Source organism: Clarias gariepinus, chromosome 2 (assembly GCF_024256425.1).
Source record: "Clarias gariepinus isolate MV-2021 ecotype Netherlands chromosome 2, CGAR_prim_01v2, whole genome shotgun sequence".
Classification (NCBI taxonomy): Eukaryota; Metazoa; Chordata; class Actinopteri; order Siluriformes; family Clariidae; genus Clarias; species Clarias gariepinus.
In genome coordinates, this window is record NC_071101.1 from 39,283,177 (window position 1) to 39,309,806 (window position 26,630).

General features: G+C 38.6%; 2 protein-coding genes across 6 annotated transcripts; one reads left to right on the plus strand and one right to left on the minus strand.

The window, feature by feature from the left end:
• The first annotated feature begins 1,105 nt into the window (after window positions 1-1,105).
• LOC128507067 (nuclear receptor coactivator 7) lies at window positions 1,106-19,271 on the plus strand. 3 transcript variants are annotated; one of them, XM_053477714.1, is made up of 16 exons: window positions 1,106-1,453; window positions 1,853-1,970; window positions 4,491-4,675; window positions 6,170-6,240; window positions 6,398-6,505; window positions 6,694-6,783; window positions 6,927-7,037; window positions 8,084-8,268; window positions 8,650-9,455; window positions 10,499-10,670; window positions 12,515-12,662; window positions 12,768-12,893; window positions 12,979-13,131; window positions 13,235-13,330; window positions 15,574-15,647; window positions 15,735-19,271. In XM_053477714.1, the coding sequence occupies exons 2-16, from the start codon at window positions 1,933-1,935 to the stop codon at window positions 15,868-15,870; spliced, it is 2,499 nt and encodes an 832-aa protein (XP_053333689.1). In that variant the 5' UTR covers window positions 1,106-1,453; window positions 1,853-1,932; the 3' UTR covers window positions 15,871-19,271. The 3 variants fall into 3 exon arrangements, with proteins under 3 accessions (XP_053333689.1, XP_053333706.1, XP_053333697.1); XM_053477731.1 differs by having other exon boundaries at window positions 8,683-9,455; XM_053477722.1 differs by lacking the exons at window positions 1,106-1,453; window positions 1,853-1,970 and adding an exon at window positions 3,586-3,796.
• A 10-nt stretch (window positions 19,272-19,281) lies between these two features.
• irf4l (interferon regulatory factor 4 like) lies at window positions 19,282-22,493 on the minus strand. Of its 3 annotated transcripts, XM_053477750.1 has the most exons (9): window positions 22,347-22,493; window positions 22,001-22,188; window positions 21,715-21,901; window positions 21,319-21,398; window positions 20,856-20,973; window positions 20,662-20,763; window positions 20,259-20,582; window positions 20,031-20,140; window positions 19,282-19,902 (listed from the first exon to the last, which is right to left on the minus strand). In XM_053477750.1, exons 2-9 carry the CDS (start codon window positions 22,172-22,174, stop codon window positions 19,762-19,764), a joined length of 1,236 nt encoding a protein of 411 aa, XP_053333725.1. In that variant the 5' UTR covers window positions 22,175-22,188; window positions 22,347-22,493; the 3' UTR covers window positions 19,282-19,761. The 3 variants fall into 3 exon arrangements, with proteins under 3 accessions (XP_053333725.1, XP_053333727.1, XP_053333717.1); XM_053477752.1 differs by lacking the exon at window positions 22,347-22,493 and having other exon boundaries at window positions 20,662-20,760; window positions 22,001-22,333; XM_053477742.1 differs by lacking the exon at window positions 22,347-22,493 and having other exon boundaries at window positions 22,001-22,332.
• Between the last annotated feature and the right edge of the window lie 4,137 nt (window positions 22,494-26,630).

The window sequence follows — 26,630 nt, forward strand, 5'->3', positions numbered from 1 at the left end:
AGAACACCAATTAGCATAGTCTGCATCTTTTTAGACGGTGGGAGGAAACCGTCCAGAGGGAACCCACCAAGCATGGGGAGAACATGCAAACTCCATGCACACAGACCTGAGGCGAGAATCAAAACCCCTACCCTGGAGGTGCCAAACGACAGTGCTAACCATTATGCCACCGTAGATTTTTAAAGCTAGAACCTCTAAATGACCTTCTCCTCTGCAGCAGAGAAGGGACGTTTTGGTCTTGTAAGCCTGGGATGGTCTTCATGAGAGCCAGTTTTATCATGGTGCTTGATGGGTTTTGCAAATGCACTTGAAAACGCTGTTCTTGCAAAAACTATTATAGAACATCTGATCTTTGTGTCTTATATTAACAACCAACTGCTTTTGTTGTGGGTGACACATTGGCGTACTGGTTAACACTGTGGCTTCGCACCTCCAGGGTCAAAGGATCGATTCCTGCCTCAGCGTCTGTGTGCATGGTGTTTGCATGTTCTTTTCAGGTTTCCTTCCAGAGTTCAAAGACATTTGTTCCTAAAATGTGTTACTCAGTAACCTAATTCCATATGTGTTATCTCATAATTTTGAAATCTCCAGTATTGTTGCGGGGCGGCTCAGTGGTTGGCATTGTTGCCTTGGGACCAGGTTCGTTTCATGGATTTGGATGTTCTTCACATGCTGGGTGGGTTAATTCCACAGTTCAAAGACATGCAGTTTAGGGTGAATGGCGCTCCCAAACTGCCTATAGCGTGTGAATGTGAGTGTGTATGTATGTGAGTGAGTGTGTGTGCCTTGCGATGTATTGACGCCCTGTCCAGACCTCGGCCCAGACCTCTACGCCCCAAGTCTCCTGGGATGGGCCATGTATACAGCATAAAGCAGTATAGACAATGAGTGAGTGTATATACTGTACATGTTCAGTCAATTACCCTATAACAGTCAAGTATTCTAGCTACAGATAATGATCTATTGATGCACCAGGAAATGAATTTGAAAGTGTTAACAAGCTGGTTTATTTCCCAAAAGCAGCTGTTGCTGGGAATCACACCCTATTTCCCTCCCTGAGGTAAAGATGTAGTTCATCCCCCACACCAGACCACAGTGGGGTAGGAGAAGGTGGAGTTTGCAGACTCCTATCACTATGTCTGCATATTAACTCATTACATTTGTAAACAGAGAGAGAGAAAGAGAGAGAGAGAGAGAGCGCTAACACCAGGGCTTCCATTTGCGCTAGCTTTGGATGTGTTTAGATGTTGATCTCAACACGCCAGCCGTGGCATGTTAGCTCTGTAGCGGCTGGCTAAACGCCTCTCTCTCTCCATCTTTACTGGAGTGTATTAAAGGAGGGCGCGAGGACGGTGACTGAAAAGCGGCGGAAATAAAATCAAAACAGAAAATCCTAAGCTAGCTGTCGTGCTAATAGGCTGATAATGACTCGAGAGAAGATGTAGCTTCATAGGTGAGTACTGGAGAAAATAGCTTTTTAGCACACCAGTTAAACGAAATATGACGTGAGTTGAGGCTTTTATTAATATATTGTGCGGTTATTATCATCTGTCTGGTCATCAGCGTTAACATGCTAATATAGCTAATTGTTATCATGTGTTTGTTTTATGACGTTAAATATATTCTCAGTCTTAGCAAATAGTGGGATTGGCGTTTCATTATGGTAAGACATAACTGCCTTATTGTAACATAGCTTGGTTAATTATCAACCAAAGCATACTACTAATACAGTACTGATAAAGAAAATTTGCTTTAAATTGTTCTGGCTGTTAGTTCTCATTCACATCCTGGAAAACCCTTTATATTCTGCTTAAGCATAAAAAACAAGGTTTTATCTTTCATATATCTGCAGATAAATAAATGTTGACCAGGAGAGGAGCTGAAACTTCTGGACTTGTTTATCTGTAAAAGTCATCAGTCATCTTTTCCTAAATGGAGAAAAAGGAGAAGAGGCCCAGCTACTTTGCCAGGTAATAAATATGATGTTGTGCATTATTTATATTATGTTGCCTCACACCTCCAGGGTTGGCGGTTGGAATCCCGTCCCTGGGTCTGTGTATGTACTGTATGTGTTTGTTTTGTGCATGTTTTCGTGTGTTGTAGTGTCAATAACTTGCGAAATACAGGAATGACCGCTTGAAAGGAATGTATGGATGGTTGGTAAAGGGTTTCTCTTATACACGTGTTATTTGTCTACAACCACGTCAGGAGTTTCAGCTGCCGTAAATCGAGAGCGAGAAAAGATGGTCCTTTGAGACACCTTTGTTGCGTCGTGTCCTTGTAAAATGAGACAAAGTTTATATGTGAAGGTTTAACATAGTTGAAAAAAAAGCTACATTTTTCTCATTTTAAGAGATTTATTCCATCTGGAATATGAGGAAAAGCGTTGTGTGTGCACAGCGTACACAGATTTCTGTTTCCAAATTGCTTGATTGTGTGTGTACACCTAACAATACAAGGAGTTGGCGTCTTCAGCAAGGTAACTTCTAATACAACAAAGACCCTATGGATGGATGGTAAAGGACTTTTTCTATAGGCGTGTTATTTGTCTAGAAGTGTCAGATGCGTTTAGATTTTTCAGTTGCTTATAATATACGAGTGTGTGTACATTGCTAGCAGTTGTGGTCCTCAGCAATGTAACATTGTCTACAGGAATGACCGGTTGAATGGATGAAATGCATGGTTGGTAATGTGTTTCTCTTACATGCATGTTATTTGTCTACTACCATGTCAGAAGCTTCAGCTGCTGAAAAACAAGAGCGAGAAAAGATGGTCCTTTGAGACACTTTTGTACATTGTGTCCTGGTGACACGAGAGAGACACGAGTTTAAAAGTTGTAAAAAACGAATGTAAAAGTTTTCGGCTGCCATGTTAGGGGTCTTCTCGACTTTTCTCATTCTTTTAAGGTGACAATCCTCGCACACAGACCGTTTTTTTAGCTTCCCTGAGAAAGTTGTTTAGTCATGCCTGTCTCCCCCTACGAGCTGATATAATCATTTATTCCATCTAAAATATGAGATTTTGTATGACATCTGGAATATGAGATAGGAGTGACTTGTGTGCCGCATATGGAGATTCCAAATTGCTTGTAGTACGATCAGGTGTGATAGTGTGTGAACATCTGAGACACAGGTTTATATGTGAATGTTTTACATCTGAAATCATTGGGGGGGGGGTCTTCAGCTTCTCGTGTTGATTTCTTGATTGCGACAAATATTCTCCTGCAGAAGTTGTTTTGTCCTGCTCGTTTTCTTCTACAGACCGACATAACCATCCATTTATTCCATCTGGAATCCCATTTTAACTCAAATGACCAGTGAGCAAATGTGCTTTGTTTATACACACACCAGAAATAAAAAAATCTGATTCACAAACTTTACAACATGCAATAATATCCACTCTGTGCCAGACAGCAGTGGTCAACTAGGATTTGTTTGGCAATGGTAATGCAAGGAGAAGTGAAAGTGGGTCAGGTTTGTTGAGTTAAGAGTCCCTCTCTGCTTTGTTACTGATTAAACTTGTGACTAGGCTTGGCATATGCTTCTGTCATATGCTTCCAAAGTATTATCGTGCGCGCAGGTAACGCCATGTAGGGGGGAAAAATAATTGAAACGTTTGCCTGGATGTCTGGTGCTTCTTGTCGTTCTTGATCACTAGTCATCTGGAAGTCATCTAGTGTGGAATCCTTCTTGGAAATCAAATGGACAGCGTTGTTAGTTCTGCAGGCGAAGATTTTCAGCTCTCTAATCTTCTATTGAGACTTAAAAGCTGTCCTGAACATGGCACACCATGACTGGTGAGATTTAATTTTATGTCATGTTGTGTCGTTCAGTTTAAGTGTGTGGAAGGAGGTTGTATATTTTTTTTTTGGTATATTATTATTATTATTATTTCTTCCGTGTCTGAGTGTACGACGTGGCTGATTTGGATTGTGGAGAACAGTGCTTGGCAGTGTGGATCTGTAGGTTCAGGACTCGCCTGCTGGAGTAAAGACTCCATATGTCGATTTTATTTTATTTTTTTATTTTTATTTTTTTTTAGGTGGTGACAAGTAGACATGCTAAATTGACTGCATTGTTGCATTGTTAGTGTTGCATACCTAGCTTTTAAAAAAAAAAATCTTATATATATTTTTTTATGCACACAGTTTGTCAAAATCCTGCTCAAATTAATTACTTTAGGATAATATTTGTTTACATTGTTTATTTTTTTTCCCCAGGACCTTATTGTTCCCTCTCCCACGCCCCTCCCTTGATCTCTTTATCATTGCTGTTTACGTCCTTAACATTTGGTAATAATATATGTTTTCAGTACTTTAAAAAGGATCCTTGTCATTTACGAGCCCTAGAAAGGGAGGAGAGAAAGACCAAACGGCAGTCTAGTATTTTCAAGATAAAATCCCCCCCCAACAAACAACAAAACAACGCTGCATCACTGAGCTCACGTTTCATTTTGATTCCCATAATGTCATGTCATGTTCCGACTCTCAGGCTGAAGAAGAGGCGGCAGCTGAAGCAGGGCCAATCAGAGAGAGCTGTGGGTAAGGACAACCAGTCAGACTCAGATTTAAAGGGATCAGTCATCTGTGAGCCCAATCCTACGACGCAGATCGAAGAGAAATACCGAGAAAGTGACAAGTCCAGTAAAACTGAGAGAAATCTGAGTGGGGAATCAGGTAAGACTCACTTCACAGTAGCAGTCATAACTGCTGTGGGAAAATATTACAGCACGTGAATTTGCATGAATGATTCAGCGCTGCTCGTGCTGTCGTGACACCACCTCAGTGATTTATGGGTTTTCCCTTCACCTAACTTATTATCCGTTAACGCACTAACTTGGGTCCAATTGGTTGAGGTGGAGAGAGCGAAAACGACTAATATGTAAACAGTAAATTAATTCATCACTCTCGTTAAGCCCTTAAAATCTATAGCTTCTGTTTATTCCTTTGTTCTTCACTGAGCATTCGGAGAGCTGGAGCATCATTATATTACAGGAAACAGGCCTACGCACACAAGCGTGCCCTCCCTCTCCTAACATAAACACAGACCTCTGAAACTATTTGCTGAGCAGACAATGACATGGTGCCAGGTGAAGGATCACGACTTGTTTGTAAAGGAAGTTACATAGCTATCAGGCCTTGACACTAGGAAAAACACTTTCTGCTTCTTACTGTATATACAGTAGGGTACAGAAGTCTGAGAGCATTAGTGAAAATGCATATATATTGAAATCTTTTCTAATTCTGTTGTTCTTATGGTAGGGTGCATTTAAGCTAGAATGCGTAAAACCTTATGAAGCGTTTTAGATCAGATCAATCGGAGTGCTTTAATAGAAGAAATTAGGCGTGAAGGGAAATCTGATCTTTGGTACAGTGGTCGATATCGGAGATTAAATAGAGAGCTAGGGAGAAATAGTGCAGAATTGTGAATATTATTTGCTTCAAAATTCCAGAGCGTTTTGTGTAGCTCTTAAAGCTCATTTAAAGCATTTTAGCCATTATTTGTTTTGTGTTTTTCTAATAAACTTGTATAGGCCTCAGGATTGTGCAGTATGGAGTGAAATATCCTTTTTTTTCGGCACAAATTGGCAATATGATGAACTCAATTTTAGTTTATTCTAACCAACTTTCCAAACCTGATTGAGCAAAAAATTAGAAACTGGGACACATAGGCAAAGAAATAGCACAGATGCTCATGATCATAAGGTTGTTTTCGGTTGTTTCTATGACCAAACGCATATAATAACATGCTTATTTTGGGAGTTCTACATTTTTTGCTAACTCATTTCCATATTCTGCTAGTGGTAAAATTTACTATTTATAAAAGTAATAATGACTTTTGTTCTACCCGACATATCCCAAAACCCAAATACACAGTTTGAAGTCTGAAGAACCCCTGTTAACACAAACCAGCAAGGTTTCTTTATAAGCAGTCTTATTTATTTATTTATTTATTTATTTACTTTTAAACCATCATTTGCCTACGCTGAGTTGCTGGCACATATCTGTGGATAAAGATAATCCTAACTTTTCAATGGGGTCTCAGACTTTGGGACATAATTATACCTATATAAGTGGCTGTAGAAATCATGTGCATCTAAAAGGCGTTAAAATATGTAGATATTAAACCTTCCTGAAAGAGAAAACAATTTTCACATGTTTTTATTTCAGTCGAAAAATGCCATTCCAATGAACAGGCCAAGAAAGAGAAAAGAAGGCCTCCAGGCACTGTGGAGTACACTGTGAGTGAATGCTCCCACCCTTTAACCTCTTAATATTATGGCATTGAAATACTTTATTTATTTGCGGACCTATGAATGAAAAATGTCTCTAGTTTCTTTTCTTTTTTTTTTTTTTTTATTAAGAAAACTTCAAGCTGCTATGTTTCCCTGTACGCAGGTTGGCTCTAAGGATACCTTAAACTGCATTGCGCTGAAGTTCAATATCACCCCAAATAAACTTGTACAGCTGAACCGTCTCTTCTCTCGCAGCGTGGTTCCAGGACAGGTGAGCCCCAGGCTACACTTTGCTAGTCAATTTAATTTCAATTTTATTTATATAGCGCTTTTAACAATGGTCATCGTCTCAAAGCAGTCATTGTCTCAAAGCAGTAGTCACTTGCTTACTCTCCTCACTTTAAACAATGCCTCATATAACATTCTGATTAATTTTCTCTTCTGCGCTGTTCTTCACAGAGACTGTTTGTCCCTGATGTGGGGCAGTCAGAGCTAACCAGTGATCTCTCAGATGCTGGAAACGTGGCACCATCAGAAAAAGATTTCCCGGTAAAAGACCTACAATTAATTTTTTTACATTGATAGCACATTCTTTTTAAATTTCTATTTGCTTCATGAACAAGTAAATGTATATTGCCTTTGCCTGTTTCTATAGAATAAATGCAATTTTTTAAGAGAAAGCTTTATTTTAGAATGACAAAGCAATGCGCAGGCTGAGACAGCGTGAACTCTCTCCCCCCTCTGAGGATGAGAGCCCGGCCAAATTCCTCAAGATGAGCTGCAAGTACTTTACTGACGGCATGGTAAGATGTTTCTGATGCTAAGACCAGGATTTTGATTAATATAGCAAACCTGTGTACTAGAGATGGGAATCACCAGTCACCTCCCGATACCATGTTATCACAATACCATATTGATCAAATTTTTCCTTTATTTTTTTGTTACAGTTCTATACCATTGAGAAGGTTTCTTCAATTAAATGATCAATTAAATCTAGTGCATTCCTTTTAAAACATTAGTTTTCTCAAGTAAAGCAAATATACAATACAGACTAACTTTAAACACTTAAATTAAGTTTTAACTTTTTTAAGTTTAAGTTTTTACTGCTTTTTACTTACTCACACATATCACAGTTATATCATCCGCCATAATTACTATATCTAAAGCTTAAACCATCTGTAGGATTATAAGGAAACAGCTATGCTTTACCTCCTTAAACTTTAAAGTCTCAAAACTCGACAGTGAGTGTGGGTTGAGCGCCTGTGGGCATGTGCAGCTTTAATGCTGGCACAAGTGTGGTTTGAGTCTAATTCACTTACAGGATTTGGAGTTAAAAAAAAACAGATTGGTAGCGTTTATCCTGTGCGATTATTTATTTATTTTGATAGTGTAACGTCATAAACATTTCTGTTGCATCACAGGAAAGCTTCTGCAGTCTGTGCAGAATCATTTATGTCTGTGGCCGATCGGCGGATCGTTGGTCATGGCCGATCGAACTGAAGGCCAGACAATTCTGGTCACTAGCTGATCGACTGATTCATTACTATTATAAATGCTAAAATAGTTTTAAAAAATAATAATTTTGGAGTTATTGTGATATGTATATCATCAGACAAAATAATTGCTATTCATAACTGAATCGATTTTTCTCATCTCAACTGTGTACACACATTTTAAGCAAAGATCTAAGATTTGTTAAAGCCGTCTATCATGTTTTAGTCCTGCTACAAGTCCTAACTGTCTGTAATCTTTGATTTCCAGTTGTGAAAATCTTGTATACAACAAGATAGAAAAAATAAACATTGCACTAATGATGGGAAATACCCCGTTTATTTCTCTCATTTCTCAGGGAGTTGTTGGCGGTGTGATGATCGTGACCCCAAATAACATTATGTTTGACCCTCATAAGTCGGATCCTCTAGTGATCGAGCATGGGTGTGAGGAGTACGGCCTCATCTGCCCAATGGAAGAGGTGCTGTCCGTGGCCCTGTACGATGACGTGTCCCGCATGCAGCTCAAGGACGCTCTGCCGTCGTAAGCAGCACTGCTTCTGTCTTTGTGTTTTCTGCTTCTGACCATCTCATAGTGTGTACTTTTAAGTGGTTTTATACAATGTCAGGCTTTGGTATCACATGATGAAACGCTGTGCTTGAAGTATTATCGACTCTGGTGTGTTTGCATTTCAGTATCTGTTTACTTCAAAATTTTCGTATCGTCTTCATTTTTTATGTTGTACTATTTTAATTTGGTTTTCTATTATTTATATTTCATTTCCCTTAAAATTTTTTCTTTGTTTTTTATTATGAGTTTATAATTTAGTTTTGTCCATCATATTTAAGTTTCTTTTTTGTTTTGTTCCTCTTTTAAATTTTCCTTTCCATCACCCTCACATGATGGCCGCTGTCTCAACGGTAGTGACATACCTCAGGATCTGTGTCCATTATACAGGCCAGGTGAGTGGGTGGAACTTCCATCTGAGCAGGATCTGAACCCCTTCAGCCGCTACGAGGCCCTTGGCAAGCCCAGACGCCCTATCGTGTTAGATGACATCGAGACAGAGTCTGATTGCCCTCCTGCAGACAAATCTCCATCCGATGAAGGCTTCACTGAGCTTGAGTTGTTACAGAATGACTCAGGAACCGAGAACGGAAGCAACGAAACATCTCGCATCAGGCCCGAGACTGTGAACACTACCTTTCCAAGTCTGGAAGAGGCATCCTTACAAGATCTGAGTGATTCTGTCGAAACGAAAATGAGGGTGCTGGTCCTCACAGACCAGACAGTAGAGACAGTAAGGTCATGTCATGCAGAGCAAGTAGAGGCAATGGATAAAGACCTTCATAATCGTTCTACAGATGAGAACACAGAGCTGGGCTTAGAGGAGGACAAAAACAGCCCACTGCACACTGGAGATGAGCCGAGTGAAAAAGTTACTCTAGTGCATGAGTTGAAAGATGACGAGGGCTTAACTAATGCCAAGTTTCTCATTAATGATTCTTCACACGTGGAAGAGGTCATAGTAGCCGAGGACCAAAAAATATTGGAAAGCTCTGGTGATGTAACTGCGGATTCTGGGAAATGTAGTTCTTTGGGACCAAGCTTTGAAGATGATAAGGAGACAATAATGAGACCAAATGAGCTGAGTAAGAAGGAAGAAGATCTGCAAAACAATGAAACTGAGATGTCCTGGCTGATGAAAAGGATGCAGGGTCCAATTGAAGGTGAGATGAAATTAAGGCATGTGTGTTATTACAGCACATACTGCTATAAATCATAAATTGACAGCAATATAAAACTAAACAGATGAACCTTCCCTGTTGTCACAGTGAAAAAAAGGAGTATGAGACACGCATCTTATCTTCAGCTCTTCAAGTCATTTTAGTTTCTGAGTTGTATTAAAAAAGTTAAACAAATTTTTTTGATATACACTGCCTGGCCAAAAAAAGTCGCCAAGTAGGAAATTTCAAATTAGTGAGTGGCATCAAGCAAAGAAAACAACTAAGGAGATTTTAATTTACTGGAACTAAGTTAAGAGCCCTACAACACGTTTATTAAAACCAGGAAGGATCGTGCTGAACTCAGGTCAACTTTGTGAAAGAAACGTTATTAGAAAAAGAAGTCATGAATGGAGATTACTCAAACACTAAAAAAAAACAAACAAAAAACTCAACAGTAAAAACCAGAGGTATATTTAATAGTGAAAGTCAGAGCATTTCCATACACACACACATCCAGTGTGCTAAGAAGTCACAGGTTTGAAACTAAACAGCTGTGTAGTCACCACTTGTTGGTGAGACTAATCAGAGAAAAGGCTTCAGTCTGTTAGGAAGCATAAAGATTAGACTTTGGAGCAACGGAAGAAGTTCATGTGGTCTGATTAGTCCAGATTGAGCCGATGGGGCATCAGGGTAAGAAGGGAAGCTCCTGAAGACAGTGTTATGATCTGGGCTTGTTCCAGTACGTCAGGTCTAGACTTAGCAATGTTATGTGGCAAAAAATGAAGTCAGCTGATGACCTTAATGTACTGAAGTTTTCTTTCTATTGTGGCACAGGAAGATCCCAGGATTTCAAAATGTGATGGCGTGCTTCTGGGAATACAGGGAATTATTTTCACACATAAACTGGCCAGTTTGTAACAGTGTGTGCTGTAATGAAAGCTAAATTTGAGTAAATGAAATCTTGTAGTGGGCGAGTTATTTATTGATTTCTTTTCCCCATGCAGTGTATTGCTGTAGACATTATTGTGTGTCATCATCTTTTGTAGATATGCTACTCTCTGGAGAGGAGAAAAGCAAGAAGCCACCCATGTTCCTCTGCTTTAAAGTGGGAAAGCCCATGAAAAAATCCTTCGCCATCGGTCGAACTTCTAGCCCTACTCACTTCTTCGGGAGCAGAGGGAAGCACCCAGAGTACTGGTTTGCAGTTCCTCAGGAACGGTATGATATTGCTTGTGCATGAGCTATAATCAGAGCTTGAGTTACTTTGTGCTCAATGAGATGTAACGGGTACTAATTATAACCTTTTAGAAAATTTTCTGTACTTATGGTCAATTTTTTGGACTTGACATTTTAAAGAGAAAAGTGTCCTTATAGTGTGTCCTCGAATAAACAGTTAAAGATTTGTTTCAACTAATCACCATTTCACAGTTTGATTTGTTTGCATGGGGAGCATGGAATTAGGAGAGTGTGGCAGAAACTTTGATAAAATTAACTTGGTCAACCAAAAGCACTTCAATATTTTGTACTCAGTGTTATTAGAGATGCTAAACCTAAATGGACCGTGTTCTAGTTCAGCAAGCATTAAATAAGCTGGAGTAAGGCATGGCAGGAAGTGCTGATGGACACCAGTGGTGATGGAAGCTGAAGAGCAAAGCCTTTTGAGCTCGCCAAAGTGTCTCCTGATGCAATTTAAAGGAAGAAGAGAGCCAGAAAGTGGAGTCACAGAAGTGATTCCATTGAAAAAAAAATAATAATAATAATTAAGCAAGATGGCATGATAATTTTTACAAATGCACCATCTCATGGTGTATTGATGCACCCCAATAATTTACACATCAAATCATTCATCAACCCCTCTTGACCCATGAATAGAGCTTAAGTCAGCCTGAAAGAGTCTAGAATGTAAGATAATAGAAAAAATGTAGGAAGGATGTTCACTTTTTATTGATTTGAATTGACGCTTCTCAACTAAGTGGACAAATGGTCCTAAACATTTCAAGAAAATGGTGCCCACTGCAGAACTACTTTTTTTCCCCCCATTAATTTGCCCTTTTGTAAAACATCAACTTACTCAGCATTCTAGTTTATTACCTCTAAAATGTAAGAAACCTAGTTAAGACACAATGTTTTGTTAATAACAAAAAGCAAAAAAATAAATGCTATCTCCATGAGTGTTAGTGATAGGTTGTTTATGAACGATTCGTTCTTTTTGAATGAATCTTTAACATGACTCAGTAGAACCAGTAGTCTCGGAGAGTGATTCGTTCATTTGCTACTGTGCGTGCATGCGCAAAGCATCGCAAAACCTCTGTAGGTTATGTACACGAATTCCGGTTATGTACACGAATTAAGCGGTTTATCTCATGAGTCTTTTAGTCAGAGTCGTTCGTTCTTTTGTCACGTGACTCTCATAGATGCTGTGCAGTGCAGTGCACAGGAAACAGTATTGAGTGATTCATCTCATGAGTCTTCTAGTCCGAGTCTCCCATAGATGCTATGCAGTGCAATTAAAGTGTCTATGGGGGTCACTTGACAAAGGAATGTCTGACTCAGAACAGAAGACATGATGGTGAGATGTCCTTAGCTGCATTGTAATATTTTCATTACTGGAACTTTAACCAAAATTTGTGGATGTCGACGTGTTGGGGTCGTTTATTTAAAAAATTCTGATCAAAAGTACGAAATGAACTAAATGACTCAAAAAAAGGTTTGTTCATTTTGATGAACGAGATTTAAAAAACTGAGTCACTAAAATGATCCAAACTTCCTATCGCTAATCAGTGACCCAGCTAACATATACTTTATTGGTTTAAATCGAATTTTTATGAACACTTCAACGGTTATTTATGCCCTTAATCTAATTAATTTATTGCAGCTATTTGTATTATTATGTTTCCTTTAAACATGTCATTAATCGCACCATCATTGATGCTATTATGTAAGAAGAGATGCAAATATTTTACCATGTTTTTTTTTTTTTTTTTTTTTATCCAAATCCTGATTTATAAAGTACTTGTTACTAATTTCTTCATTTTACTGAACTGTTTCTGTCGTCTTCTCAGGGTGGACCATCTCTACTCGTTCTTTATCCAGTGGTCTCCCGATGCCTATGGGAAAGATGCACAGGAGCAAGGCTTCGTCGTCGTGGAGAAGGATGAACTCAACATGATCGATAACTTCTTCAGTGACCCGGTGCCCAGAAATTGGGAGGTACCTGTACCTTTTTACCCGAGCTTGTTTTTTTAGGTAAATAGTGCATTGGACACTTTATGAGGTTATGCGTTGAGTCGAGTGCATCTCCAACCATTTCCTCAGATCATCACCATGAACGAAGCAAGGAGGAGGCAGAGTTTCGGTACTTTTGAAGACGAGGACCCGCTAGATCTGTTGTCGGTTCTGTTGGACCCCAGCACGATATTTGAGGATACACATGTTGAGAAGGTCCTACAGAAATACACCTGCACTTAATTGCATGCTGTGCATTAAATATAGAGTAGTTTAATCAATCGCTGTGCGGTCCCTGCAGTTAGCTGCTCGGCTCCCGGCTCGGGTTCAGGGCTACCAGTGGAGGCTGGCCTACAGCACAGTGGTGCACGGAACCAGCCTGAAGACTCTCTACAGGAACCAGGGGGAGCTGGACTGCCCCGTGCTGCTGGTCATCAAAGACATGAACAATCAGGTATACACCATCAGATAATGTGTGAAAAGCCTAATTTGACTGAACTTGTTAAGTGTGACTTTAATTCTTGGAGTGTTTTTTTTATTTTTTATTTTATCAACAGGTTTTTGGAGTTTTCTCCACTCACCCATTCAGAGTTAGTGAACACTATTATGGCACTGGGGAAACCTTTGTGTACACCTTCAGCCCTGAAATTAAGGTCAGGAAAATAATCTGCATGAGAACAACCTCTACATACATATAAACTGCTCACATCACATCACATCCTGCACTGCACCACATTATCCCCTCAGGCCTCAAGCACTTATCAACCAGCATCTTATATTTATTTATTAAAAAATTCATACATTAAAATAATTAACACAAAATAAAATATAAAGTAAAAATAAAACAAATTAACCTGCACTTTAACTAAAGTACTTAAGTACAAATAAATCCCAACAGATAAGTGTGCGCGAGTGCGCGCGAGTGTGCGCGAATCTAAAGTAAGCTCTCCTCTCCTCCTTCTCGTCTTACACAACCTTTCCTCCACTCTTTTCACACATGCGCGCGCACAACGGAAACACTGCTTTATCGGAAAAATAAACAAGAAATCTCTCTAATGACATTCAATTGAGCGACACACTAACGGAATCACTGCTGTAAAGTAAAAATAAAACAAATTAACCTGCACTTTACCTTTGAAAAGAATCACGACAGAGTAGTGTGTGTGAAGGCGAAAGTAGGAGGGGTCTGTCTGTGAGAGAGTGTGAGTGTGTGAGGCACGGTGTCTAATGACGCGTGTGCACACAGACACAAAGAGCAGGCTGATACAGAGAGAGAAAATGGATCTATAATCTCTTAAATGAGACATGCTTTTGCTTTACACGCACGCTGTACACACGCGCATACAGGCAAAATAACATATGTTTTACGCACACACACACAGTGTTATAGTAAACAGTTCACGCGTGCACGGATGTTGATTATACCAGTGAGAGACGCGCACTAAGACACAGCAAGGAAGATAATTACCCACAATGCCGCAGCACAAGAGAGAGAAAAACCGTTGGCTCAGTTGTGATCACGTGATGCTCGGCGTCAAAACAAGAAGCTTATGCACGATACATGATATTGGTACTCGTAAACCAAGACTTGTTTGTTTTTCAAGTCAAAATTTATTATAAAGCTTTGCTCGTCTTGTGGAACACTCGCAAACCGCTTAACTCTCAATCCGAGGTTTCACTGTATTTCTATTCTGGGACCGAGGTGATGGAATGAACTTCCTCTAGATTTTCAAATAGCTGGCAGTTTTTAAACAAAGTCCACATATTTTGGACATAGTCCAAAAAAAAGTCCTTGTTTTTTTTTTTTTTTTTAGACCAGGGAGCTCAAACCTTTTTTTTTTTTTTTTGCACAGCGATGCACCAGTTTTATGCAGGACAGTTTTCCACGGAGTGGCAATTGTATACTTCTAATGAAGCATAATGAAGTGCATAGTAAATGCAACCTACCTTAATGCAGAATCGGTGTGAGCCCTGAGCTCATTTTCCTGTCACGAGACGGTGCCATCAAGGAGTGATGGGAGACGATGACACCCGAAGTGTGTGTTCCTCATGTCTGGTCTGCTCTGTAATTACAGACGACCCCACTGCACAGAGATAGATTGTTGGAAATGGGATAAAAATGTTCAGTTCTTTGTGGCGAGATATTTCGTCAAGAACGTCAACAGAGTTGAATTTGTATCAGACTAGCGCTTCTACATAGGCTGCATCTGTTACACAGAGCGGGCTCGGAGCATGTGATGCATCTGTTGTGATAAAGCCTTATTTTGGGAAGAATTCTTGGCATTTTCTTTTAAATGCAGCTTCCTTTTTGTTGGCAGTCACTTTTTGTAGGCGATGAGTGAATGAGTGAGGGGAATCATATGACCAACTTTGACCCTAATGGCTTCATATAATTACATCGCGGTTACTCAGCTATGTGTGAAGATCTTTTTCATTATAAAAAGCTTCTAGATAGAAAATTTAGATAAAACCAAATCTATGTGCTCGAGCTACCTTTAAGGGGAACTATTTTTACAAGAATACATGCAATGTAAGATGTTAAAATAAAAAGATATTTTACGTGCACATGCACGTGGGCACAATGTTAAAGTTAACAGTACACGCGTGCACAGATGTTGAATATGCGAGTAACTTGTGCACTGAAACTGACCATTGGCTTGCGTATGACAAGTTGCATGCGTATGTCAAGACCTCGCTCCTTTACCAAGTTAAAATTTATTCAAAAATTTGCTCATCGCGTGAAACACTAGCAGTTCAAGTTACTTACAATCCAAGGTTCCACATTATTTTTTGACAACCTTACCTTAGTTCATTAACCGGCATCGATGACCTACAACACTAAAACATTCGATTATTAATTATTATGTTGTTGTTTTTTTATATCCTATAATTCAAGGTGTTCCGCTGGACTGGTGAAAACTCCTACTTTGTAAAGGGAAACTTGGACTCTCTCCAGATCGGAGGTGGAGGGTAAGTAAGAACGTGTGTCCGGCGGGTATGTGGGTAAGTCAGTTTGTGGGTTTTGCTGTAAATCTAATTTCGCTTCTGTCTTAGTAGGGGTCACATTGGTTTGTGGCTGGATGCTGACCTGTATCATGGAGCCACCTGCAAATGCGCAACCTTTAACAACCAACCACTGGCATCGCAACAAGACTTCACTGTCCAAAATCTGGAGGTCTGGGCCTTTGAGTGAAGTCCACAAATGTATCCTGAAATACACACCCACACACACAATCACACACACACACCTTAGCATACCATGCACCGTATATACAAAACAAACCCGATGAGAAGTAATAGAAAATGCTGGAGACATGGTTTTCTGCTGGTTATAGTATGTAGAAACATTATGGAACACTATTCCAAAGAACGGCACTAGTTTTGACACGAGACCAAACTGTTGGTTGTGTGTTAAGCTCGTTTTAGGTTGGGATAGATGATTGAGAGAGAGAAGCAGGCTTCTGTTTGTGCCTCACTTAGACTGCCTTAATAATGCACACCTATCCCAGCATGCAATAGCATATACAAGCTCCGAATAAATATATAACCCTTATCGGCTGTGACTGCAGAGCCTTAGCCATATTTATCACATTCATGTTACAGAATAACTCAATTGGTTTTTCACTCTCCAACCTTCTGTGGACTTGTCAAACAGGGACCGTGATGTTGTTTACAAAAAAGGAAATTGAGACCAGTTTGGTTGTGATTTAGGGGATTTGGTGAGTCTTCGTTTGACTAAAAGCACGAGTGGCGTGAATGAAGTACTGTATGGAATGCCGTCCGTGTGAAACACATTCCATTTGATAAAACAGAACGATTGTCTCGACCAAAGCGTTTTATTTATGCCTTTTCATGTGATTTTTTTTTTCCTTTTTTTTTTTATTATTGTTTGTGTGTTTTAATATTTAAAATCTTTTAAATTGAAAGTTATATCTATGTATTTCATGTATGTATGTATGTTTTGAGATTTCTGTTCACTTGAGTTTTTTTGTGAATTTCTATGATTTTCTATTGTAAAGACCTTGTTTGGTCGACACTAAGCTGAAAAAACGTGCACATGGTTGAAGTAATGTCAGTATTAACATTGTGAGTTTCACTGTTGACTGTTTCACTGTGGTAGTGTTACAGGTCTCCAGGTCTATTGCACCAATATATTCTTCACAATGCGGTCTGTGTGTAGGAGAGGGTCAAGTCAGTGCTTCAGTGATGAATCGTTGCGTCATGAGTACAAGCAAGCATCGACAGTTTACCGCTAATTGTCCCTGCATGCTTCCATTAATTGTTTGTTGGCATTTTAACCTTCCTGGTGATTTCAGTTTTTTTGGTCTATTATGCTCTACAGTTTGTTCAAAACAAAAGCTGTGAATTATTGGATAATTAACATAATTAAGCACTATTTAGGTGTATGAACTTTACTAACTTCTGCTTATTATACAACCTTGGAAAGGTGTGTTGTCTCCTGGTTTTGACTCTGATGATTTTTGACCGACTCTGAACTAACTAAATTCGGTAATGGTGTCTCTGTCACACGGTTGAAGGTTGGGTGGAAGGTCATCACTATGGTAGGGGAATCCCTTTCTCATCCTAACCCAGACTAACACCAGATATAACTGTATTGGTGTGCTTGGTCCACTTTTAATTAAGCTTCGTCTCCTCAACGTGATCGTGATTGGTCAGTCCAGTTCAATACAGCGGTATGTGCACTAAAATCCTGCTAATATTTAAACAGCTCGCTGTGTTTAAACGTCAAACGTGAAAAGGGAAATAAACGTGTACAAAAAATACATTTCACTTACAGATGTTCCAAAGTGTTTGCTGCTTGAATCCAAATCATTTCCAGTTTTTATTTCACTTCTCTTAACCGCCGAGGGCGGTGTGGCGTGCAAACCCCGGATGTGTGTGCTCATACCCTGAGATCTTCCAGTAAGGTCACTGTATGATGCAGTACTTGCTATTACTTCCACCGTTGTCTTCCTCCATCGTGCGCATGACCGACTAAATGAACAGGGTGGAGCTTTTTGCTTAGGAGGTTGTGTGCTTTTTTTTCTTTTCTTTTTTTTTTCTGGCCGTCCTCCAAAGCCAGGATTAGCTTCCATGAATTTCTTATCCTGGCAAATGTGTGTTTCTTCCATACTACATGCACTGTAGTGGTGTTGTTTATTACCACCCTGTCTGTTACCTTCAAATAGCCCACATTCCCCCTCGGTACAGCAGATCTCCTCGCTGCGCCTCACACATGCTAATTTTACTGCATTTGCAGCTTTTTGGACAGTGCATGTTGTGGTTCTCTCTGGAATAACCAATAGCTTACAGGAGACGCATGCACACCTTTGGCCTTAACATGTATATCCTCCAGCAATTTGTGAAGGTTTTAGGCTACAAGTCCAACTCCAATATGGCCAACCAGATCAGGGTCCCTCTGGTCTTTTCATCAGCCCAGCTTCCTTCTCTCTGCAGATATGCTGTCTCAGCAGATTTCTCAGAATTCTGACATTTTAGCGACAGCTAAATCACACCAAGTCTTAGTACTTTTATATATGGGGGTATAATGCTTTTACTTTTCATAGTATTTCTTTTTGGAGCCTGGTATGGAACTCCCCCTAGTGCTGGAGTCTATTAAAACCCCTCATTATGGGTTTATTTGTAAATTGGGTCCAGCTTGTACTGTTAACCCACTGGGTGGTGTAGGTTGAGCTATAGACAGGCTGAACAACCTGAACCCCCTGCTGGGACTAAGAAGTCTAACAGAATCTTCTCGGGCTCATATGGAATGAAATCGCTACATAAGCTACAAGTCCACGCTTCTGGTACCATGCATACGGTTAACCCTGTCCCTCTTGACTATGTCTCATCATTGTTTAAGGTTTTTCTGTTGCTCTTGGTAGTGATGGGACATTACCCCGATGCTACACCCAAACAGGGCATCATGGTGGCTTAGCGGTAAACACTATTGCTTTGAACATCCAGGGCTGGGGTTTCAAAACATGCCTCATAGTTTGTATATGCATGGAGTTTGCAGGTTCTCCCTGTGATTGGTCAGTTTCCTCTCACAGTCCAAAGACCTGTGACTGGCTTTTTTAAAATTGCCCATAAAGTATGTGCAATTGTGTATGCAATGAGTTAGTGCCCCATTCGTGGTGTACCCTGCCCTGGCCCCTAAGTTCCCTGGGATAGGCTCCAGTCCCCCATTACCCTACACAGGATAAGCAGTACAGATAATGGATAGATGGATACATTCCGACAGCCCCTAGTGATTAGCAGAGGTAAAACAGAACGCTAAGGTATAAACTACATGAAGTTCCTCACCCATTGTCTTCGCAAGAAGGTGCAGATGTCTATGTATATGAATTTGTGTTTATAGCTGATACTACATCATACGTCACTACTAAATGACCTTACTGTGATTTCTCTGCATGCCTGTACAGTGCACAACATGGTATCCAGGTGTTTCAGGTTTTCCACACCACCTCTGGCTCTTAGCAGGGGTTTACAGAGTCGTAAGTGTAAACTTGTATGTTATCATCATTGAATGTTCTATTTATTGTCGCTATGCTGAATTGAATTGAATAAATGTAATAAATATATAACATGAGACTCGTTTTATTTAACATGCCTCAATTTATTTTTTCAGCTGCAAGTGGCAAAGAAATGCTTCTAAGGTCATTTAAAAAAAAAAGTAAAAAAAAAATAAGATTGGTATCAGTGGTTCATTACATTTACAGTAAAACTGACTTTAATATTCAGTCAAAAGAAATTTCTTTCAAGGCAGCTGTTTTTTTCTTCATATTTTCTTATCAAATAATTTAGAAGGAAATAAATCTTTTCAAGCCACAATATTTATTTAATTTCTGTGGACTTGACATGTATAAGTTTTTTTTAATCAGTGCAGCAATAAAAATAAAAAATACAAAATATATATATATAATAAAAATGCTTAAGTTCACAAAATACCACATCACTACCATAATCCTGCTACAGAAATACGAGAGTAATAAAGGAAAAATAAATGTCTTTCTCAAAATACTTTTCATGCTCATCTCAGTCTCCCTGTCTCCATGTTGTCGCCTCCTCACTCGCATGGGATTTAGTCCTGCAGGTTTTCCTGCTGATGGGAGCTCCCTGTGTAGTAGTTCTGCTGCTCCCACGTTGCTGGTGCGTTATCTGGAGCCCTCATGTGGCTCTGCTGACTCAGGATGAACAGCTGGCGAGCAAAAAGTGGCTCCACCTATAGGTGAAAATTGGTACCAATTGGCCCAAGGATACTCACATCACCTTATGTGTAGGCATTCATGTTTTAGACCGTAAAGACAAAGGAAATTATGTTTATTATTGTATGTTGTATTTGCACTGTACCTGCACTGATATGGGCCTCCTGTGACCATGGATGTCGTGGCTTTGCTCAAAATACAGCAGAACTTGGAAACAAGGAGGAAAACGTGCCTGGAGATAGTAGCCTTGTAAATCTGAAAAAGACATATATAAAAACAACATGAGCAGTTGTTGTTCTGCCTCACATGCTCACTTCTGGAATCTAATGTGTGCCACCAAATGATAAAGGACCACTTGATTGATTGCACTAACCTGTGATAAACTGCTGGATGTCCACAAGTTTGCTGGTCTGGTTCCTCTCCAGTTTGTTAGGTTTTAAAGAGGTGCTGGTGGGCATTGGCTCCCAATACACCCTGGCATTGCAGAGCCGCCGGGCATACAGGCCATCGTGAGCCATCCAGACCAATACGCCATGCTCCAGTTCAGTACCCTCACCCTGAGGCAGTTGCACCAGTTCAGGGCCTCCGTAATTTGGGTTCTCATCATAAGGAGCCAACCTACAGCCTTCGGTGCTGAACACGGTCGTCTCTCTGATCAGGGAATCCCCGCTGTACACCGACACCTGCAGTCTGGGATCTGCCACATGTAAGGTAAGTTAGGAGATAGGAATGCAGAACAGTTTGTGTTTGAGCACTTTTGGTTCATGTGGACATACCGGAGAAAGCCACAGATCTCATGCTTTGGTCCAAGTTGAAGGTAGATGGTGAAGGATCAAAGCCACTGCAGTTGTAGAAGGAGTTGCTGATCTGGTAACCTACTATAGCAAAAATAAAATATAATCTTAAATGACATTCTCTTTGAAGTAGGCGCATGTCATCTTTTTTACTCTCTCAAACTCTGATTTATTACCTGGGTCCCAGGGTGCAGTGTATGAGTTTGAACTGTAGGGATAGTAGAAATCTGGAAATGGAGCTTGCTCTGACAAATCTCTCCATCCTTTTTCACTTGGAGCCAAGAAGTTGGAAACCTGTGCCAGGAACACATCACACACACAGACATTTAAACACTCCTAAATTATATTTCAATCAAAAAGTCAAAGTGAAATATTATGCATAAAACAATATGTATATACACACTTCAGGAAAAGGAAAAAAATATATAAATAGTTTTATTGTATACAATAAATTATATTGCTATACACTTATATGAATTTATTTTACTAAAGTGTGTTTTTTTTGGCTTGGCTGACTTATATATATATATATATATATATATATATATATATATATATATATATATAAATTTATTTTTTTTATTTTTTTTATTTATTTATTTATTTTATTATTTTTTTTTGGGGGGGGGGGGTACATACTTGATTCTGCAGAGGTGTGTATGTCGAATACAGTGAGAAGCTGTGAGGACTTGTCATTGTGGAAGTCCTCTCACATGTCACTGAAACAACAAATAGATTTTAGAATTAAACCATATAAACTTTCGAGCGCGCGGAGATCCAGTGCGCTATAGGAGTTCTAGCGCGCGTGGAGATCCAGTGCGCTATAGGAGTTCTAGCGCGCGTGGAGATCCAGTGCGCTATAGGAGTTCTAGCGCGCGTGGAGATCCAGTGCGCTATAGGAGTTCTAGCGCGCGTGGAGATCCAGTGCGCTATAGGAGTTCTAGCGCGCGTGGAGATCCAGTGCGCTGCATTTCTGTTACTAAAAAGAAACGCAAGCATCTGAAAAATCTGTTTATTCTGTTTATTCCCCCTCACCTCTCTTAGTGCCCTCGGGAATGACCCTGTAGACTTTATACGGCTCGGAGGTGTCCAGCTGACTCTTCTCCACCAGCTCCTCGAAGTCGTTGCTCTTGTTGAGCGCGCAGCGGAGCCGCGTTTTCCAGGTCGGCGGGTCCGGTTTATCGATGCCCTCGCGGTATTTGCCCTTAAACAGCGCCCAAGCCTGGGGCAGGTTGAGGAACTGGTTAATACAACTTTTTTTTTTTACGTACTGTAATAATGTGGGTAAATTGGAGTGGGTTTGCTTTTTTTTCCACCTCACCTTGAAGAGCGCTGCGTCCTCCTCACGGTTATAATCCTGCTTGCCGGCGTGTTTCCATGGAATCCGGAAAGTGCTCTTCTCGCGGTCCTCCCACACCAACCCGGGATATTTCCCCCCGTCCACCTGCTCAATCAGCCACTGGCGAAGCTTCCCGTTCCCTGAGATCCCAGCCATTTAGCAGCCCTTTTCTAAAGAGATGAGATAGAAAGAAAAAAAACAATCCGACATAATGAATATTATTATTATTATTATTATTATTATTATTAATAATAATAATAATAATAATAATGTCATCTGTAATTAAACAAGCTCATTTTGATGGTTTTACGCAAAACGCAGCTCTCACCTTCGTCTCACCAGATATTTTGACATTTGAAACTGCCGTCGTTCAAATTTCAGCCGCAACTTTCCTGATTATTTGCCTGCTGAGAGGCGCAGCGTCATCTGAACTCAAAGCAGCGGCCAGATGTGCGCCAGGGGTTCCACCAAAGTACATAAGACGCGCGCAAGCACGTACGCGCGCACAGAGCAGCAGACACACCAACAAAAAAAAAAAACGCGCAAGAACAGACAGTCTTGCATAAGCCGCACTATATTACTGTAAAACATTTATAACAGTCGTAGTTCTTGGTGCACGGTAGTTATGAACAGTCAGAATTGAACTTATCACCTCATTCCTCATACTTCTAAATATATATTAAAAGAAAGAAGTGCGGTTCATAGATTTAGAAACGTGATAAAGACCAGGATTTGAGATCTAACAAGATTTGAACACAATTAAGAACACACGCATCTACAGGGCCGAAATGAGACATTATATAGATATAGATTATATATATAGGATATACATATATATCTTAAAAAGCATATGTGTTCTTTATGTTTGAGAGGAATTAGCTACAACTCCAAATTCCCCCCGAGCTGAACACCAGGTTGACACTGCACATTTTCCGTTTAAACTTGAGTCACATCTGCTATTTAATGCGATTTGTCCAGAGATGACTAGATCTGAACCCCCGAACCCCATGCGTCCTTTGGGACCAGATGATTACTCAGCAATCATTATCATCTCTCTCTCTCTCTCTCTCTTTCTTTCTCTCTCTCTGTACTATCTCTCTATCTATCTATATCTTATTAAAGAAAGTGCGTTTGCAAAACGGTTTGCAAGATTTTAAATATCTTGTTTATTCACTGGCAAATTGGTTTTTGTTTGTTTTTGCTTGTTTCCATGCGTTTCCCCCCAAGTTTATGCATCTTTAGCTAAATCAAGATGAAAGATCTTCTCTTTTTGTTTTGTTGTTTTCTTCAAACTAAATGGTATTAAAATAGCAACAAATGAGGGAACAAACTTAAGTGGGAAATGGTTTGTTTTTGTGCAGTGTAAAGAAGGAAAACCAAAAATAAGAAAAAAAAAAGAGCGATTTTTCAATTTAGGTCAAATAATTAAAAATATATATGTTTTTTGTTATCACATTTGGAGATCATGTTTTGGTTGTCTAAATCAATGAAAAGTGTTAATCATTCTTATTTATTACTTGAACAAAAGTGTATAAAGTTATCCATATATCACTTGGCTGCCAACCCAAACCACTAGTCTGTTTGGCCCCCCTCCCTCTTCTCTCACCAAATGATTTTCACAGAAATCTGTACATCTTGCGGTTGCTAGTCAGGTATTCAAATGAGCCTTACCCCTCCTGCAGGCCACCTGTTCTTATCATTACTCTGCGCATCTATGATGGCTTTCAAAAAACATGCTGAGTCAATGCAATACCGAAGCTCAACGAAAATATACATCTAATACACACACACAGCTTATTCTTCTGCGAGTCGAAAGCTATATGGTATTACAGTGGCATGAAGAAACATCGATGCCATTATAATAAGGCTATAAAATAAGCAATAACATAGTAATCGTTTCTATATATTGATACAAGCTTTCCGTATAATAATAATAATAATAATAATAATTAATAAGACAACAACATCGAAATATGTACAAATGAAAATGAAACTTTAGTTCTCATGAACATACAAAAAAAACTAATTTGACCGATGAAGTGTTCTCTAATGTGTAATTGTTTATGAAAAAAAAGAATCCGATTTTTTTTTTTTTTGGTATTGAAAAAAATGGCGGGGAAAATAAATTGTGAAATATACGTAACTTAAATTAATAATTTGAAATTATTATAATAAAATAAAATTTGAAATAAAATAAAATAAAGAAATAATTTGAGGCGATAATGTATCGGTGTAAAATAGTTTTTTTACATTACAAACTAAAAAAGAATCTAGAAAAAAAGAAAAACAATTATTGTGTTAAGCATTTCGAGGGGGTATTAATTCGTGCAGTGTTGTAAATAGGTTATTACATCAAAATATTAGTCAGTTCTATATCCACAGTATATCTGGCTTTCTGACCAAATTTCTAATTTTCTGACTAAAAATATTACATGAAATTTCATTTTTTAAGTAATAATTTAGTGATATTATAATTTCTGTATTCGTTGTTGTTTCCAGGTTTTTACATTTTATTTACACGTTACATTTTTTTTTACAGTAACAGTATTTCTACTTTAATGTAGCATTTAATATTTTTCACATACATTTCTTAGAAACATTGTTTTCAGAATGATTTCTTACCGATTTTGTTTTCTAACACAGAAACTGAAACGTATGTTCTAATACTGCTTTTCTGAGTATACGATCAGCTTGAGAAGTACTTCTAGACTCGTGCTAGACTCCTTGCTCTCTTTTACCTTTCCCTTCTCACTTTCCTGCCAACCACTCTTTCGTTCTGAAACCTTAAGATCCTTTCACATCAAATTTAAAATATTTAAAAAATATTTTAATGCTTTTGAACAATAAACATGAATTTCTTAAAAACAAGAACGTTGCTTTAAAAAAAATCACATAACCTTATTGATATGTTTTTTTTTATTTATTTCTCACTGATTCAGGGACATGGGCACACCTCTGTCTTTTTGTTACAGAAAGCCATTATCTAGTGAAATTTGTTGCGCTTTCCGTTTTCCATTGAGCTCTCAAAACAGGGAGAAGAAAGTCACACTTTCAGGTTTATTTTTCAGTGGTGAAATTTCTCTTTTTAAATGTTTCAAAACAATAACACTGATTTTTATACAAATGCACAAATGACAAAATCCATGTGCATAAAACATTTTAAATATTATAAAAGCATAAATTGTGTTACATGGGATTGGGCCATGCACCTCTTTGATTCAAGGTCATGAACAGGCCCAGATATATAATAATAATAATAATAATAATAATAATAATAATAATAGTATTAATAATAATATTATAATAAAATTACAAAAGTGTAAACATGTAACCCTAGAATCTAATTAGCCATTTTTTACCTTAAATTCTGAGGACCTGTTAGCTTATATTACATTATAATTAATAAATACACTTAATATTAAGTCCTCTTTAACTGATTCATAGTTACTAAATTATTTTAGAGTAAATAACTGATTAACAACCCAGCCTTTACTGCTTACCCAACCGTATTGCCATCTTGAACATGCACCAATCACAATAAAACAGATCATTTAGCCTAAATTTGTCATTTTTGCCTGGCAACAGCACCCATTGCCCCCCTCTCCAAAAATCCTTACAACAGCTGCTGCCATGTTTTTGCTCTCACATACTAAAACATGCTCACAGGCTTTTTTCATTTGAACTGAAAGAAAAACCGGAAAACCAGTGTTGCTAAAAGAGTCCAACACCTTGTTCCAGAAGCAAGAAACAGTAAATGTCCTAATCAAATGTGGTGAGTGAGAGGAAGCCAGAGATCATGTACCTTGGGCAGATGTTTGAAAGATGGCTGAAAGCTGAGTATTTAGGCCTTAATGGTGCACATGCATGCATTCTAAACTAACTAATCAATTATTAGGTTTTTTTCATAGTTTATTAGCGAATCAACAATATAGTAGTATAACTTAAGTTCTAACATTAATATTATGCAAAATCTAATAATAATGTGAATTATATAGGTTAACTAAGTCACAAAGTATGCATGAGTGCTTCATATCCTTTCTTTAGGCCTTAGTGTGCACCTTGTTTATTCTAGCACTAATAAATAAATATTAATTATATCCAGTTATTCTGTTTGTATTTGTATATAATTAGATTATATTTGATTAAATTAGATTAAATCAGATTAGATTCAACTTTATTGTCATTGTGTAACATACATGTACAAAGCCAATCAAATGAAGTGCATAAGTGGCCTGTTTACGATAAATAATTATGTGGTAAATAAGATAAGATAAGATAAGATAAGATAAGATAAGATAAGATAGGATAAACCATTATTTGTCCCACATTGGGGAAATTTCTCAGGGTTTGCATCCATATATACTGTACAGGAGTGTAAGTGTCTTATGAACAGATCAAACAGTAATAAACAGTATAACTGTAAAAAGATAACATGCTCAACACTATATACGTTGTATGTACATATATAAATGTCTGTATAGTACAATAAATGCAGAAATAAATTTGGGTGGAATTAAGTATATGTTCACTGATCTAGCAGGAAGGTCACGGTGAGACTGTAGGATTAGAGCTGCATGCACAGAAAAGACTGAATATATGAAAATATCTCAAT